At 39.0% G+C, this 16,401-nt stretch overlaps 3 protein-coding genes and 1 pseudogene across 3 annotated transcripts in view; 1 reads left to right on the forward strand and 3 right to left on the reverse strand.

The window, feature by feature from the left end:
- The window catches only part of LOC131311705 (large ribosomal subunit protein eL34), a 2,647-nt gene extending 1,076 nt beyond the window's left edge, over positions 1 to 1,571 (forward strand). The window contains exons 3-4 of the mRNA XM_058339263.1: positions 961 to 1,070; positions 1,199 to 1,571. Coding sequence (XP_058195246.1) covers positions 961 to 1,070; positions 1,199 to 1,292 — 204 coding nt within the window. The 3' untranslated portion in view covers positions 1,293 to 1,571. The remainder of the gene's footprint in view (positions 1 to 960; positions 1,071 to 1,198) is intronic.
- Positions 1,572 to 2,580: 1,009 nt separating this feature from the next.
- On the reverse strand, positions 2,581 to 3,797 carry LOC131311703 (glutathione S-transferase U10-like). Its single transcript, XM_058339261.1, has 2 exons — positions 3,225 to 3,797; positions 2,581 to 3,092 (listed from the first exon to the last, which is right to left on the reverse strand). The coding sequence occupies exons 1-2, from the start codon at positions 3,546 to 3,548 to the stop codon at positions 2,724 to 2,726; spliced, it is 693 nt and encodes a 230-aa protein (XP_058195244.1). The 5' UTR covers positions 3,549 to 3,797; the 3' UTR covers positions 2,581 to 2,723.
- Positions 3,798 to 6,040: 2,243 nt separating this feature from the next.
- On the reverse strand, positions 6,041 to 7,431 carry LOC131311704 (glutathione S-transferase U10-like). The gene is made up of 2 exons (XM_058339262.1): positions 7,059 to 7,431; positions 6,041 to 6,707 (listed from the first exon to the last, which is right to left on the reverse strand). Exons 1-2 carry the CDS (start codon positions 7,380 to 7,382, stop codon positions 6,345 to 6,347), a joined length of 687 nt encoding a protein of 228 aa, XP_058195245.1. The 5' UTR covers positions 7,383 to 7,431; the 3' UTR covers positions 6,041 to 6,344.
- A 1,708-nt stretch (positions 7,432 to 9,139) lies between these two features.
- LOC131309622 (uncharacterized) lies at positions 9,140 to 14,430 on the reverse strand (annotated as a pseudogene).
- Between the last annotated feature and the right edge of the window lie 1,971 nt (positions 14,431 to 16,401).

The raw sequence follows: 16,401 nt of genomic DNA on the forward strand, positions 1-16,401 counted from the left end.
TCTGGATGCATAGCAGGTATTATGGTTGAACAATTAGACTTCATGACTAAAGGGAAAATGAAAGATGCATGTTTTATGTGCCGTGATAATGACCAAATGCTAAAGTTTTTTGATTGCTCAAATTATTAGCGAGAGCGTTTGGATGTGTAGTTATTAGTATCGTTGACCAATAGTTCTACATTTGAATGGGAAAATAGAATTGCTTGTGTGATGTGCCAACAAAATGGATTGCAGTAGTAATTATTAGTGTTGAGCAGCGCCGCTTGCTGCCTACATGGCAAAGAGCTTCTTATGTTGTGCCTGATAATGACTCAAGCATGAAGTTTGTTGATAGTTCCTGTATTCTGACCAGGGGATTTGGATGCATAGCAATTATTAGCATTGAGCAATGGTGCTTTATGCCTAAAGGGGAAATTAGAGTTGTTGTATCATGTCCCTGCACAAATGTGAGCATAAAATCTGTCAATAGTTCAGTTTTTCTCGAGAGAGAATTTTAATGCATATTATATGGTTGAAACATGGTATGGCGCCCACAAGATGCACCTAACCCAAGTGATTCTAAAGACAACTTTGATCAGCATTTTACTGATATAGTTCTTGTGACTTAAAATTAACATTGTCGAACATTGGAATAGATATTGAAGTATTGGTGCTCGTAATCTCTTGTATTACCCAACTCCTAGTCCACTTCCAGTCTGCTTCTAGGGAAAGGAGAAAACAAATTTCAAACTTGTGGAAGATTTTTATTAGTACTTGACAAACTTATTCTGGGCTTCAAATTGAGTGAGAATGGAATCGCTTTTGCCACTTGATAATGTGCTAGAATCAGGATGTTGTTTGTTTGGGAATATGCTCATGTTTTACTTGTCTTTTGCTTCTTGTGAATGTATCGTTTGTTTAAAGTACGGTCATTCGTTATAAGAATACGGTATTAATTATAGCTGTTGGCTGTATTTGCAGATTCCTCACTTGAGACCTGCCGAGTATAAGAGATCCAGACTTTCTAGGAACCGGAGGACTGTGAACCGGGCCTATGGTGGCGTACTATCTGGCGGTGCTGTCAGAGAGAGGTTTGTTCTTGTGGTTCAATAAATGGTGCTTCATTTTTGTTATGAAATGGGAAGGTCTTGGTGTACTATAGACCAACATTTGGCGGGCCATTTAAGCTGAAAGGTTGTAATTTATTTTGGTTTTGAAGGATCATCCGAGCCTTTTTGGTGGAAGAACAAAAGATTGTGAAGAAGGTTTTGAAGATTCAAAAGGCGAAAGAAAAGCAGGCTGGAAAAAGCTAAAGACATTAGACTTGAGTTTTGATTGTTCTTGAAAGCAGTTTTGACTTTTGTGAGGTGATTACCTGTTGTGCGCCATATCATAGCGAGGTCATTGTCTTGGAATCTGAATGAGCATTTGTCTTAAGTCATCTTTTTTGTTTTATTCCTCATCCCAAAACATTGGAAATATGGTTTTTGCTTATGGTGTGGACATGTGGTGGATGGCCTGTATGCTTGGCAATACTCAGGATTTTCTTGTATGAATGTTAACTTATCAGCCGATACTCGTTTTTTGGCCAATCTTGGTTTTTGGTTTGATATGAATGTGTTCCTATGGTTGGTTTGGCACTTAGCAGATACGATGGACCCTTCTTTTTAACCAGTCATGAGCTTGAAAGATCTTTTATTTTGTTGATGTTTTTGTTTCTTTTTTCCATTGATAAAATGAATTTTAATGCAGGCGGTATTGCTTTTCTTTGCAATTGTCAAGAGAGAGGACCATTGCACTTGCATTGGATTTTTTTTACTCCAAAACCTTAGGTTGACTTTGAATAGTACTTTTATTTAGCTTCCGCTGTTTAATATATCTTTTGGTAAAGTAGAATTAAGTGGTATCTTTAAATTTTTAGGAACTTGGCTTGATGATCTGAACTGCTCCAGTACGTAAAGTTTTCTCGACTACTTCAGAAGTCCTGGCAGTGCTTTTGAAATTATGCCGTTTAGGTGGTATGATTCTTAACTTCGGAATTATGTTGATCTGCCAAAACAAGTTTGGTAATTGATCTCGATACCCATTTATAGACAACACATAAGCATCTGGTAACAAAGTAGAAGTGAACATTAGACCTTATACGACCGTCATAAACCCTAGATATCGCATGGATGTATTTTTTCGTTTGTTGCTGGAATTCGTTGGTTACTTGGTCATTCCAGACGGGTTTATTTGAGAGAGGAGGCATTCCCGTTTCAGAGGCCTAGTGTGTGAGAGAGAGAGGGGGGGTATCATGACTCGAACCCCTGACCCAGGAGACACCATAAAGGCGCCACCATCTGGGAACCCATAGCATTTGGTCAGAGGCCTAGTGTAAGTTAACAGGTGTGGTTACATTTTTTGTGGTGCATTGGAAAACAGTTTGTCACATTTAGGTATGCCTACTTTTTGGTTCAAGGTGGTTGCCTGTAACATTTCTTTCCAAATAAAACTAGTGTGGACTATATTAGCAGCATCTGGGTAACTTGGGCATTATGCTCATGATCATAGTGCGATCCCGTATTTTATCCAACTAATTTTTTGCTTTAGATCTCAGTATCAGAGTTGAAACGCAATTTATTGAACAGAATTGTTGAAAACAACGTAGGGGTGTTACACAAGAAGAAAACAATCACAAAACTGCGAAGAAGAGGCCCACATTACACACAGACGAGCTAATAAAAAAGCATCTAGAAAAGAGCTCAAGCTTTAGGAGCTTTAAGGTTGTCTCGAATAAAGTGAATAAAAGCCACTGATTTCTCATGAGATGGCCTTATCTCTTTCACTGCAGGGAGCTCAATTAGGGCTTCCACCCATGAAAACACTAGTGGATTCCTCTCCGGGTCTACCAGCTTCACACCAATCACTTCTTCAATAGCTTTGCTGTAACCTAAAACTGAGCATATCACTATGTCAAGAAGTCCCAGCTGATCCTCACTGGTGATGGGTTTGGTTGGGAAAAACTCCAGCATGCCTTCTTCCACCACCTTCAGCGCGTCGATTTCCTCTTTGATGGCTTTCGCTTGTGCTTCCCCTTCTGTGGTTATCACTGGGAGCATGGGTGCAAATAGCTGCATTCATGTAACGACCGACTATGATTGGTGATTACTTCATAACGACAACGAAAAAACAGAAAACATGATGTGAATCTTATGCACCGCCAACCAGAAAATGAAATCCTAGTCTATGGTTTTCAGTTTTACCTGTTGGTGGAGGAAATTGGCCCAGAACCGGACCTTGGCTCTTGTACAAGGATCCTGGGGCAGAAGCTGGTGGCCGTTCTCCTTCCAAACCTCGTCAATGTATTCGAGGATGACTAGTGACTCCACGACGGGTTTTCCGTTGTGAACAAGTATAGGGACTTTCTTGTGGACTGGATTGTACTTCAGCAATGTCTCACTCTTGTTCCTCAAATCTTCATCGACATACTCATATGGTATCCCCTTAATTTTGAGAGCCAATTCCACCCTAAAAGAAAATGCACTATTCTTTGTTCCATGTAGCTTCACTATATTTTCCCCTTCCATTCTCTCTCTCTCTCTCTCTCTCTCTCTCTCTCTCTCTCTCTCTCTCTCTCTCTCTCTCTCTCTCTCTCTGGGTGTGTGTGCTAGTTCTTGATGTTTGCGAATGGCTGTGAAAACTTTAAATAGAGTTTCAATTAGGCCCCTTAGCTTGGTTGACAAGTTTTAGACAAGTATTTTCTAAATACTTGCAATTGTCATTGATGACCTTAAGCATCTCAATACATAGACGAAAAGTGAATAGGCAAAATAAAAATTGTACTTCTTTTGTATTTTTTGCTAGGGAACGTAAAGAGTAGGGTTGGAATGGGGGCGATTATTCGCAGCCCCGTATTTTCTCCCTTAGCCCACTACATTTCAGTAAATAGTTGTTGAAAATCATACATAACATTTCGGTAAATAGCTGTTGAAAACAAGATTATATTTCGGTAACTACACGTCGAAAATATATTCAACCTTCGGTAAACAATTGCCGAACATACATTTTCGGTAAATAGCTGTTGAAAAAAATATTATATTTCGGTAATTGTATGCTGAAAATGTATCTCAATTTCGGTAACTAACTGTCGAGTATAATTGAAAATTTTTAACGGGCTAAAGGAGAAAATACGGGGCTACGAATAGCCGCCCCTTTTCTTGATGTTTGCAAATGGTTGTGGAAACCTTAAATAGAGTTTCAATTAGGCCCCTTAGCTGGGTTGGCGAGTTTTAGATAAGTACTGTATTTTCTAAATACTTGGCATCGTCATTGATAACCAATAAGCATTAAGCATAAGCCACTAGTCAACTCTTGGCTTTAATTTATAAACATAATAATTACAGTAGTGGCTTATTGGTTGGGGTGCCATATTAATTAGATCATGTGTTCTTGGTATTGCCAATGGGCTGTTATTTTTTTTCAAATCTTAGCAGGCCCTCAACTATCATAAATGTATGTATGAGAAAAACTATTTCACGGAGCTTTCCGTGAAAAGTAGTTTACGGAGGTGAATTGTGCCCGTCCAAAGCGTATTGGACGATCTGAATTTTAATGAAACTTTTCCTTCATTAAAATCCCAACCATCCTGGTGAGATCAAGCGGCTCCGTAAATACCTCTTTACAGCAGCTCCGTGAATATGCCACACTCAAATGTATGTCCCGATTAGTAATTTGGTTTTCTTACGTTGGCCGGCCAGCTGAACGAAGACATGGTTTGAAGCTCAACGGATGAGTTCATGGTGAAATACTTCTCTTCTCTTGCTCAGAAAGAAATTACTTCCTTCCTTCTGACTGCCTGAGTACATAAACTGGTCCATGGTTTATGCATTGAAACTGTTTCATCAAACCCCTCAGTGGAGTACCGTTACTTGGAATGTCATTATTTCGGCTTGTAGTGATTCGCAATGGCCTTTATTTGGAAAGCAGGTTTACTCGCTTGTCGTGAGGAAAAAAAACGGTTCTTTCCAAATGGTTATAATGTGCAGTCTGGAATGGTAGACTAGTTTGCAAAATCATTTCTTTTTGCAGGATACTTTGAGGCTGTTTGACAGTGTGTCGTTTGAGAAAGTCGTGTTGGAATGCTATATAATCTTGGGAGCTGTTAAGAATAGGTAGAATTGGGTTGCTTTGGGTCTTTACAGCGAAATGTGTTGTGGCCTCATGGGTTTTTAATGCCAAATAGTTTTACTTTTGGTAGCATTTCAACTGATTGTGCTACACTTGAAGACAATGAAAGAGCTTGATTTCGGCAGAGGTGTTCAAGGTTGGGTGGTTAAGCATGGTGCAGGAGATCGAAGATGTTTTTGTAGGATGTAAGATGTCGATAAGCAGAATCTCGGAGACTATCACAACATTGCTGGTGTCGGAAGTTTTGCCGCTGCAGCTGAATCTACGAACCTGGTGGGTTATGAATCTTATGTCAACCATAGCAGTGGACAGTCTTGGTGTAATTTCTGGTATTGGGTCGATAGGCATATATATATGATTACTGGCATGTTTCTGAAACATGACTCATTTGTTTGGTTATTGCTCTATACTATCATGATATCATCATCTCCAGGGCTTTCTATCGGAAGGTGCTTCGCTGTGTCATACTGTCGTAAGACTTTTTCTCTCCAAAACCTTCGTTTTGAATTTTTAAGCACCTTTATGTAGCTTCATCCCTGCGATATATCTATTTCGTACAGTACCATTAGTAGGAGCTTGGCTTGATGATCTGAACAATTCAGTCCATGAAGTTTTTCGGGTTTACTTCGGAATCCTAGCAATGCTCTGGAAATTCTGCCGTTTAGGTGGCCTAACACTGAATCATCCAACTATGGCTGATTCTTCAAAAGAAATTGGTAAATAGATTCAGATACCCATGTATATACACGCACAAGTTACTCATAACAAAGAGAAACAAACATTACGAACCCTCCACGAAGGTCATAATTAACTTTACTTTCAAAGGTCTAGCAGCGCGCATTAATGGCCATGGTTAATTTTTGCATGATATCCAGAAGCCACAACTTGGACATGGTAGAAAGATCCCATATCATATCCTTACTAAATCCTCCCTTCAATCATCAATATATCAGGGTTGAAACATGATTCATTAAAAAGAAGTACGAAAGGCAATATTGGCCTTAATTATTACATTATGAATATTTTTCTAGATTTTTGTGGGATCCGGAATGAGCCCAAACGCATTTTTCCTTGCGTGGTTCCTTGCAAATCTTCCTTGCAATTAGAATTTCTGATTTTACACAAGCGGCTGGTGAGCACAGAAGGGGCACGTTACACCGATTGACCTATGACAACATGTATATGTGAGTTCAAGCCTAATGAACTTTCCAGTTAACTCGAAGGATCTGAAGAAAAGTCACTGTTTCCTCGTGAGTTAGCCTTATCTCTTTCACTGCAGGGAGATTGAGTATAGCTTCCAGCCATGAAAACACCAGCGGATTCCTCTCCGGGTCTATGAGTTTCGCACCAAACACTTCTTCGATTGCTTTGTAGGAACCCAGAACTGAACATATGACAATGTCAAGGACTCCCAGCTGATTCTCACTGGTGATGGGTGTGGTTGGGAAAAACTCCAGCATTCCCTCTTCCGCGATCTTCAGTGTGTCAATTGCCTCTTTGATGGCTTTCTCTTGAGCTTCCCCTTCTGTTACTAAAACTTGGCGTGTGGCCATAAATAGCTGCGCGTGTAAGTGTTGTATAAATATATGCAGAGATTGAAATACAGGGACAGAGAAAATATCAATCGCTTGCGTCTTAATTTCTTGGTGTGAATCTTTTGCAAGATTTTTATGTTTCTTTACCCCTAAAGATTAATGTTTCAATGGACCTATATTAGCACACTTGATTGATGCATACAAGAATCTACATATAGTACATGAGTATGATACGAAAGTGTTACCGATCGATGGTTTCATTGCTGCACAAAAGCAAAGCTAAATGTTACTAACTTTTAAGACGGCGGATAATGTACACAAAAAATGTATGGACGGTGGATAAATGTTAAATAGTGCCTTGATTAATGTTCTTACCCGTTGTGCGAGAAAACTGGTCCAGAACCGAACCTGCGCTCTGGAATATGGATCCTTGGGCAGAAGCTGCGGCCCGTTATCCTTCCAAGCCTCGTCAATGTACTCGAGGATGACCAGTGACTCCGAAATGGGCGATCCATTGTGTACGAGTACAGGGATTTTCTTGTGAACTGGATTGTACTTGAGCAATAACTCACTCTTGTTGTTCAAATCTTCTTCCACAAACTCATATGGTATGCTCTTAATTTTGAGTGCCAGTTCCACCCTGAAAGAAAATGGGCTATTCCTCCGTCCATGTAGCTTCACTATATTTCCCCCTTCCATTCTCTCTCTCTCTCTCTCTCTCTCTCTCTGAATCGTTGTGGAAACTTTAAAAAGAGTTTCAACTATGCCCCTTAGCTTGTTTTGCAAGCCTTGGGCACTAATTTTCTAATTACTGGGAATCGTCATTGATGAGCAATTAAGCATAAGCCGGCAATTAATTTGAATTATATGGAGTATAAGATTATTTAATTCTGTAGTTATATAGGCTGGTGTGCAAGATTAAACTATTGTGTAGTTGGAATTGGTAATATCTTGTCCTTTTAATAACCCCATGTCCCCATTACTTCTTTTTTTAAATTTTTTTTTTGATAACTGAACCTATCAAAGTCATCCCGTTCACTAACCGGTAGACGAATTAAAAGCAGAATAAAGTCTCGTATGAACTGCCTCACAAGAGCTTAGCAAGAAACCTCTGCAGTTTTGACCACAAGCCAACTCCTTCGGCTAAATTCCCAGTACTTTTAGGTGGTTGGCTTCGTTTAGATAAGCGGAATCATAGTTTAAGCTGAAAAGATGAATTAAGGGCTTTTATTTCGTCATATTCTCCACATCAAATACTCACTTTTTTTGAAGCGACATATCGACCATTATATGTCCGAATTAATGGAGACAGTGTAGTGAAAACTCTAATCACAAAAAAGAAGTAAATTATACTGTATTCTTTTCGCCGGGTATTGAGAACCACGAGTTTTTTGCCACCGCCATTGTGGGCCTTACCGCGCGTTTATTATCAATTTGAATTTGTTCAACTTGTGAGATCTTGCAGAATAGTATATTTATGTCAAAAATCAACTTAATCGAACATCAATACATATATCAAAATTTAAATTGTAAAAATAAACGATCACGAATAGTTTAACTTCAAAATTATTGACAAAATCATCAGAATCCAAACAAGGCATCAGAGTCCACGCATGAGCTATGAATATCAAACTTGTGGCCAAAATTCTCTGTAGAAAGCCCACGCATGAAGTCAGAGGCACCAAAGTCCTACATACCCACTTCCTAAAAACTAATGTGACCCAATTCGACATAATTGTTGCGAATTCTTTGGTTGATGCGTACTGTAAATCTGGTCACAATTTTTATGCAATTAAACTGTTTGATCAAATTCCTCAAAGAAATACTGTTACTTGGAATGTCATGATTTCAGGTTACAAAAAGAATTCATTGTTTTTGGATGCGTGGAGAACCTTTTGCGGGATGCATTCGTCGTTAGGTATTGAGCTCGATGAGTTCACCTATGGGAGTACTCTTTCGGTTTCGGCTTGTAGTGCTTTGCAATTGCCTTTATGTGGAAAGCAGGTTTACAGTAACATATGTCATGGACTCGTGGGATTTTAATGCAAAATAGTTTTACTTTTGGGAGCATTTCAACTGGTTGTGCTACACTTGAAGACAATGAAGAGCTTGATTTCAGCAAAGGGGTTCAAGGTTGGGTGATTAAGCATGGTGCAGGAGATTGAAGATGTTTTTGTAGGATGTAAGATGTCGATAATCAGAATCTCTGAGACTATCACAACATTATGGATATGCATATATGCTGCCTGCTGGTGTCGGAAATTTTGCCGCTGCAGCTCAATCTACGAAATTGGTGGGTTATGAATCTTATGTCAATAATAGCAGTGGACAGTCTTGGTGTAATTTCTGGTGTTGGGTTGATAGGCATATATGATTACTGGCATGTTTTTGAAACATGACTCATTTATTTGGTTATTGCTCTATACTATCATCTCCAGGGCTTTCTATCGGAAGGTGCTTGACTGTGTCATTCAGGGACGGATCAAGAAATTTAGCATAGTGGGGGCAATCATAAAAAATTATTTTCCTAACCAACCACAATATGATCCTACTGCATTAAGACACAAAAAGAAACAAACATTACGAACCCTCCACTAGTCATAACGTTACTTTCAAAATCTAGCAGCATTGAAGGCCATGGTTAATTTTTGCATGATATCCAAAATCCACAACTTGAACATGGTAGAAAGATCCCATATCATATCCTTACTAAATCCTCCCTTCAATCATCAATATCAGGGTGCAAACATGATTCATTAAAAAGAAGTACAAAAGGCGGCAATATTGGCCTTATTACACAAGCCTTGCACAGAAGGACCGGGGCAGGTTACACTGATGTACCTATGAAAACATATATAGTTGAGTTCAAGCTTTACAAATTTTCAAGTTATCTCGAAGGTTCTGAAGAAAAGTCACTGTTTCCTCATGAGTCGGCCTTATCTCTTTCACTACAGGGAGCTTGGGTACAGCTTCCAGCCATGCAAAATACTAGTGGATTCCTCTCCGGGTCTATGAGTTTCACACCAATCACTTCTTCCATGCTTTGTAGGAACCCAGAACTGAACATATGACAATGTCAAGGACTCCCAGCTGATTCTCATTGGTGATGGGTGTGGTTGGGAAAAACTCCAGCATTCCCTCTTCGACCACCTTCAGCGTGTCAATTTCCTCTTTGATTGCTTTCTCTTGTGCTTCCCCTTCTGTGATTAGCACTTGGCGTATGGCCACAAATAGCTGCATTCATGTCAGAGTATCATGTGAATATTCGCCTCTGTACAAGCATTAAGCGGCCAAGATTGAGTTATCTCTCTCTCTCTCTCTCTCTCTCTCTCTCTCTCTCTCTCTTAGATAATGGGTTGATTATGAATTACAGGGACAAAGAAAAGACTTTATGGCAAATGCGAATGGGATATGTAAAACCATCTCCATTACCTACTTTGACTGAAATTCGAGTATAAACACTTAAAATTCCTCTTTACTTGAAATAATATAAGGCAGCAGAGTATCCAGTCTAGCACATCATTCTTGCATGATTTTTATGTTTCTTTACATCACTAATGGCCCTATATTAGCACACTTGATTGATGCATTCAAGATTCCTCATGTGGTATTCAAGTATCATACACAAGTTCTGCCAATAGTTTCACTGCTGCATAAAAGATAAGGAAAATGCTAAACATTTCATTTAGGACGGATAATAGCTGAAAATCATACTAATAACCGTAAAAAGTTCGTTGAAACATATAACAATATTTGAAAATGTGGATTAAAACAAAATACTACTTTTGTGTGTTTTTACTTCTTGTTGCAGAAAACTGGTCCAAAACTGAACCTGGGCTCAGGTATACGGATCCTGGGGCAGAAGTCGTGGTCCATTATCATTCCAAGTCTCATCAATGTATTCTACGATGACAGGTGACTCCAGAATGGGCTTCCCATTGTGTACAAGTACAGGAATTTTCTTGTGAACTGGATTGTACTTTAGCAATAGCTTCAAATCTTCTTCCACAAACTCATATGGTATGCCCTTAATTTTGAGTGCCAATTCTACACTAAAAGAAAATGGGCTTTTCCTCAGTCCATGTACCTTCACTGTATTTTCTCCTTCCATATTCTCTCTCTCTCTCTCTGTGGCTTGTAGCTTTTGATATTTGCCAAAGTTTGTGGAAACTTTAAATAGAGTTTCAACTATGCCCTTCAGCTCGGTGGGCAAGTTTAGCCTAACATTTTCTAATTATCGGTCATCGTCATTGATGAGCAATGAGCATAAATAAAAGCCGCTAGTCAACTATCAATTTCAATTACTATAAGATTGTTTAAACTTGTAGCTTATTGATTGGGGTGCAAGATTAAACTGTGCAGTTGGAATTGGTAATATGTTGTCCTTTTACTTGGCCTCCCAAAGTAAACTTTACGGGGTTAAGCTCCCCTCCATACCCTTATCCTTCATACTTCACCAAACAATACTTTTTTGGCCCCATCTCAGGCTAAAAAAGGCTATCAGAATAGTTCATCTGGTGTGTCCCAGAGTCAATAATACGTGTACAAAAATTAAGTATAAATGGATATTGCTAGCTATCTGAACAGATGGTATTTTGCTTTATAAAATAGGTGGGGAATATGAATTTAAACTAAAATTTTCACTTTAAACAATTGGATTATGTAGTTTACTTTTGCGATCATTTAACCTGCTTGTGCTACACTTGAAGAGCTTGATTTGGGCAAAGGGGTTCAAGCCTTCTGTTGAGTGTGAAGTCGAATTTGACCTTTTGTACGCGTTTTCTGAAGTTTCAGATCTCTGGTCCGGACCAGGCCAATTGTGGTCCGGACCAGGCAAGAGGAAGCAAAAACTAAGTTACAGTATCTGTGGTCCGGTGGTGGTCCAGACCAGGGTCTCGCTGGTCCGACCAGAGAAGCTGCATGTGTGCGTTTTTGACCTTTTTTGGGTTTTTTTTAGGGCTTCTCTTGTATTTCTTATAAAAGACAAAGGATAAGCAGCCCCCAATGTAACTTGTTAATCTTTTCGTCATAGTAAAACCCCCCAACACACTGTGGAGTACGATTAGCCAAAATGTTTAAGTCAGAACTGCGTATATCGCGTGTCTTGTTTTTTTTTTTTTCATTTGCTTGTGTATTTTCTCTTGTGTTTGTTCTCTTGCCCTAACTCCTTCAAGGTTGGGCGATTAAGCATGGTGGGGGAGAACATGTTTTTTGTAGGATGTAAGATGTCGGTAAGCCGACTCTCGGAGACATCACAATATTATGGATGTAGATGCTGGTGTCGGAAGTTTTGTTGTTGCAGCTGCTGAATCTCCAAAACTGTAGCATATGAATGTCATGCCAACAACAAACTGTCTTGGTGTTACTTATGATATGGACTTGACAGGCATCTCATTAACGGTATGTTTCTGAAACACATGCCTCGTTGATCTATTTGGTTAGGGCCCAGCTAAATACAACTGTAAATTTACTAGATGTAGCCAATTTATAAGGAGGAATCCAAAAATTTCCTCTTATGAATTAGCTACATGTAGCAAATTCGCAGTTGTATTTATCAGCACCCTTTGGTTATTGTCTTCAGAGCTTTGTATTGGAAGGTTATATCTATTTGCTAAATTAGACTTTATATTTGACTTATATTTATGAGCTTGGTTGATCTGAACCATTCTATCCGTGAAATTTTTTCTGGCTTACTGCAGAAATCTTGAAAATGCTTTTGAAATTATGCCAACTAGGTTGATTAACCAAAAGTACAGAATGGTAATAGATTCAGATACCCATTTATAGATATGCATATACGTTACTGATAACGAAAAGAAACCAGCATTACGAACCCTATAAGATAGTCATACGTTACTTTCAAAGATCTAGCAGAAGAGGTTGTCACATTTATGTATGTACTATATGGTTCAAATGTGGTGGTTGCGACATTATTTTCTGAACAAAACTTTTGAAGACTATGTTAGCAGCATTAATGGCCATAGTTAGTTACGGCATGATATCCAAAAACCAAAACTTGGACATCATAGGAAGATACCATATGATATGAGATTCATATCCTTACTAAATGCTCTCTTCAATCGTCAACATCAGGGTTGAAACATGATTTAGTAAACTAAAGTACCAAAAGCAACATTGGCCTCATTACACAACAAGAAAACTGTCACAGAGCCTTGCAAAGAAGGGGCCACATTACGCAGATGCACCTTCGACAACATAGATGGCTGAGTTCAAGCTTTAGGACCTTTTAAGGCAGTTCTCTCTAATGGACCGAATGAAAGCCACTGTTTTCTCATGAGTCGACCTTGTCTCTTTCACTACAGGGAGCTCAAGTAGGGCTTCCATCCATGAAAGCACCAGCGGATTCCTCTCCGGGTCTATGAGTTTCACACCAAGCACTTCTTCAACAGCTTTGTAGGCACCCAGAACTGAACATATGACAATGTCAAGGACTCCCAGCTGATTCTCATTGGTGATGGGTGTGGTTGGGAAAAACTCCAGCATGCCCTCTTCCGCAATCTTCAGTGTGTCAATTGCCTCTTTGATGGCTTTCTCTTGTGCTTCCCCTTCTGTTATTAACACTTGGCGCATGGCGACAAATAGCTACGTTCATGTAAATGTTGTATAAATATATGCAGCTGTGTATAAGAAAACAAGATTGAAATACAGGGACAGAAAATATCTATCACAAATGTGTATGGGATATGCATATGCATCTTCATTTCTTGGCGTGAATCTTTTGCATGATTTTTATGTTTCTTTACCCCTATAGAATTATAGATTAATGTTTCAATATCAAATCATAACCATCTAATGTGATGCTAGTTGACTCCAACTGCATAACTAATGGACCTATATTAGCACACTTGATTGATGCATACAAGAATCTACATACAGTACACGAGTATGATACGAAGGTGTTACCAATGTGGTTTCATTGCTGCACAAAAGCAAAGCTAAATGTTAAATAGTGCCTCTAAGACGATGGATAATGTGCACAAAGTGTATCGACGTCTGCAAAAAGTGCATTAAAATTTGTGAATGCATAACGATGTTCACAACATGTGTATTAAAATGCTAAATCCTATTGCATATGTGAGTATAAATGGGCAGTGGCTAATAAAACTGAAAAACAGAATACTAGTCTATATTTTTACCTGCTGCTGGAGAAAACTGGTCCAGAATCGAACCTGTGCGCTGGAATATGGATCCTTGGGCAGAAGCTGTGGCCCGTTATCCTTCCAAGTCTCATCAATGTATTCGAGGATGACCAGTGACTCTGAAATGGGCGTTCCATTGTGTACAAGTACAGGGATTTTCTTGTGAACTGGATTGTACTTGAGCAATAACTCACTCTTGTTCTTCAAATCTTCTTCCACATACTCATATGGTATGCCCTTAATTTTGAGTGCCAGTGCCACCCTGAAAGAAAATGGGCTATTCTTCCATCCATGTAGCTTCACTATATTTCCCCCTTCCATTCTCTCTCTCTCTCTCTCTCTCTCTCTCTGAATCGTTGTGGAAACTTTAAATAGAGTTTCAACTATGCCCTTAGCTTGTTTTGGAAGCCTTGGCCACTAATTTTCTAATTACTGGGCATCGAAATTGAGGAGCAATAAGCATAAGCCGCTGGTCAACTACCAGCAATTTGAACTAGTATAAGATTATTTAAATCTGTAGTTTATAGGCTGGTGTGCAAGGTTAAATACTATTGTGTAGTTGGAATTTGCTAATATGATGTCCCTGTCCTTTTACTTAGCCCTCCAAAGTAGTAAAATTTATGACCCATCTCCCCATTACTTTTTTTATTTTTTACGTTTTGAGAAATGCTAGGTACACTACAAGATTCACAACACCATCCACTACACGCCCCAAAACGACGTCGTTTTGGGCGTCCCTTAAAAAAAAAAAAAAAAAAAAGGCAAAAATCCAAAATCCCGTCCCAAACCAGTCGACCTAGAGAGAGAGAGAGAAGAAGAAGAAGAGGGGGACGACACCACAGCCCACCCAACCCACCGACGACTACCACCGCCGACGACACCAACGAAGAAGATGCCTCGCCTCCAGATCGCAAACCACCGCCGCCGCCCGCCACCGCCGTACGCCAACGAAGGTATCTCTTTCGATCTTGAACGCTGGTATCGATTGAACTAGGGTTTCAATTTCAATTCGTAAATATTAGGGATTTTTGCATGAAAAATTAGGGCTCCAAATTTACTAAAATACTGAGGTTAAATGGACACACTTCAAGAATCCTACCCACAACTTCAGGGATTTCCAAATCTGCAATAGCATATTCAATCTGTTGTTACTAAATGGTAGCCGCAGTCGAGTGTCTGAGAAGGTTATGATCAAAGCCTTGAATTTGATTTGATCATAATTGATGTCTTAACTCTTAAACAATGAAATAAGTGGATAAATAATTCGATAGATCATTTTGCCTCTGAAAACTATTCAATTGAGGGCACATGACCATTTCATACTTTGATTGCAATTTTGAGGGGAAATGTGATGCAATTCAACTTTCAACTGTTCTTTATTCTTCTCTTTGTGTTTGTCAAGTCACTAAAATGTATGACTCAGTGCAGAAAGCCCGCAGCTGCAATGTTCAATTTTTAGCAATTGCTTCATTTCAAGAAATCATTGGGTACTCTCTTGTCCAAAATCGTCCCAGGTTACTAAAACAAGTACCCTTTTCTTTCGAAGTTGTTAGAGGTGGTAGATTGGAGGAGTCGCTAAATATGTAAATTTGCCTTTCTCGCTAACGTCTTACGTTCATTTATGGGGTGAAAATTTAACGTGGGTATATAATCATTTCATTGATATTCTATTCGAACCTCATTGGCTCACTGCCCACCCATTTGTGTTTCACCCACTTATGGAGAAGCGTTAGGCTATAGGTCGAGTGTCGTATATGTAGCTCAAGAATTGTACTCTGCCTTGAACGCCATGCTGATAATAGTACAGAAAGTTCATTACTGTTTATATTTGATTGGTTCCAGCATATACATGATTTATGTTAGCCTTGCTATTGTCAACCCTTGCTAGTAAAAGAAAAGAAAGGTTTAATACATGGTTAATTACAGATTTGATTGTATGGTCAGAGGCCAATAGCGTTTTGCTATGCACTTTTGTATGTATTATCCATCCTTCTCTTGTTCAAAAGATGAGTGAAAGGATGGTAATCATTGATTGACTGAGTGAGCATTCATGAGCTTCTATGTATGATCTATCATCACCATGTTCGGTATTTAGTCTGAATTACTGTTTTATTTTGCTGCCATAACATCCCCACTACCATAGTTAAAATGGGAAAACAGTGGCAGCAGGGGTAGACAAAGGAATAGCTGACTGAGCTGAATAGTATTCCCTGTTTGCTTGCTAAACTTTTTCACTTTGCATCTCTGTCGTATGAAGGGAAATCCCAATCACAGATTTGACATCTATATATGCATGCAAAATGAAACTTTATAGAACTAGCCGCTGGGTGCATCATCTGATAGGGAAAGAGCAGAGACTCATACTAGAAAGCTGTCGAGTTTTCTTGAAAAGATAATTACACATGGTTATCATAACTGATTATTTTCTTGTCTGATTGTTTGCAAGTCCTTGTTCTATGTGTCTTGAGCATGCTAATGTGAGGGTTTACCCTTTTTTTAGGTAGGATGATACATTGTTGGCAATCAATTGGCTAGATGTTGAACGGTTTGCATATTCT

This window comes from Rhododendron vialii, chromosome 12a, assembly GCF_030253575.1.
Source record: "Rhododendron vialii isolate Sample 1 chromosome 12a, ASM3025357v1".
Taxonomy (NCBI): domain Eukaryota; kingdom Viridiplantae; phylum Streptophyta; class Magnoliopsida; order Ericales; family Ericaceae; genus Rhododendron; species Rhododendron vialii.